We start from the raw sequence: 467 nt of genomic DNA, 5'->3' as shown, positions 1-467 counted from the left end.
TAAATGATAAAAATATACAATTATAATGAATTCAATGTTAGAATGCATTTGTCTATCATTATGATTACATATGGTATAATATGGAAATGCATATATTACAATGAAAATATTTATTGCTATCAGAAAGGTATAGATACAGGTGTAGGTGTTAAAATATGCCAATTATGCAATGTATGTATATGTGCCCATGTGTGTGTGTGTATGTGTGTGTGTGTGTGTGTGTGTGTGTGTGTGTGTATGTGTGTATACATGCGCATGTACGTGCGTATGCGTGTGTGTCTGTATGCGGGTGTGTGTGTGCATGTGAATGTGTATATGTCCATCTGTATGTGTATGTGCATGTATGTTTGTGTGTGTGTGTTTGTGTATACGTGTGTGTGTATGTGGGTGTGTACGTGTGTACGTGAATGTGTGTGTGTGTTTGCGTGTGTATGTGTATGTATGTCTGTGTATGTGTGTGTGTGTGT

The 467-nt window shown here is 36.6% G+C and overlaps 1 protein-coding gene across 1 annotated transcript; it reads right to left on the bottom strand.

The window, feature by feature from the left end:
* Positions 1-119: 119 nt before the first annotated feature.
* Positions 120-323, bottom strand: LOAG_16206 (hypothetical protein; the record flags this gene model as incomplete). Its single annotated transcript, XM_003151694.1, has 1 exon — positions 120-323. The coding sequence occupies one exon, from the start codon at positions 321-323 to the stop codon at positions 120-122; it is 204 nt and encodes a 67-aa protein (XP_003151742.1).
* Positions 324-467: the final 144 nt, after the last annotated feature.

This window comes from Loa loa (genome assembly GCF_000183805.2).
Source record: "Loa loa unplaced genomic scaffold supercont3.207, whole genome shotgun sequence".
NCBI lineage: Eukaryota > Metazoa > Nematoda > Chromadorea > Rhabditida > Onchocercidae > Loa > Loa loa.
The sequence above is the reverse complement of the archived record's forward strand: the minus strand, read 5'-3'. Positions and strand labels throughout refer to the sequence as shown.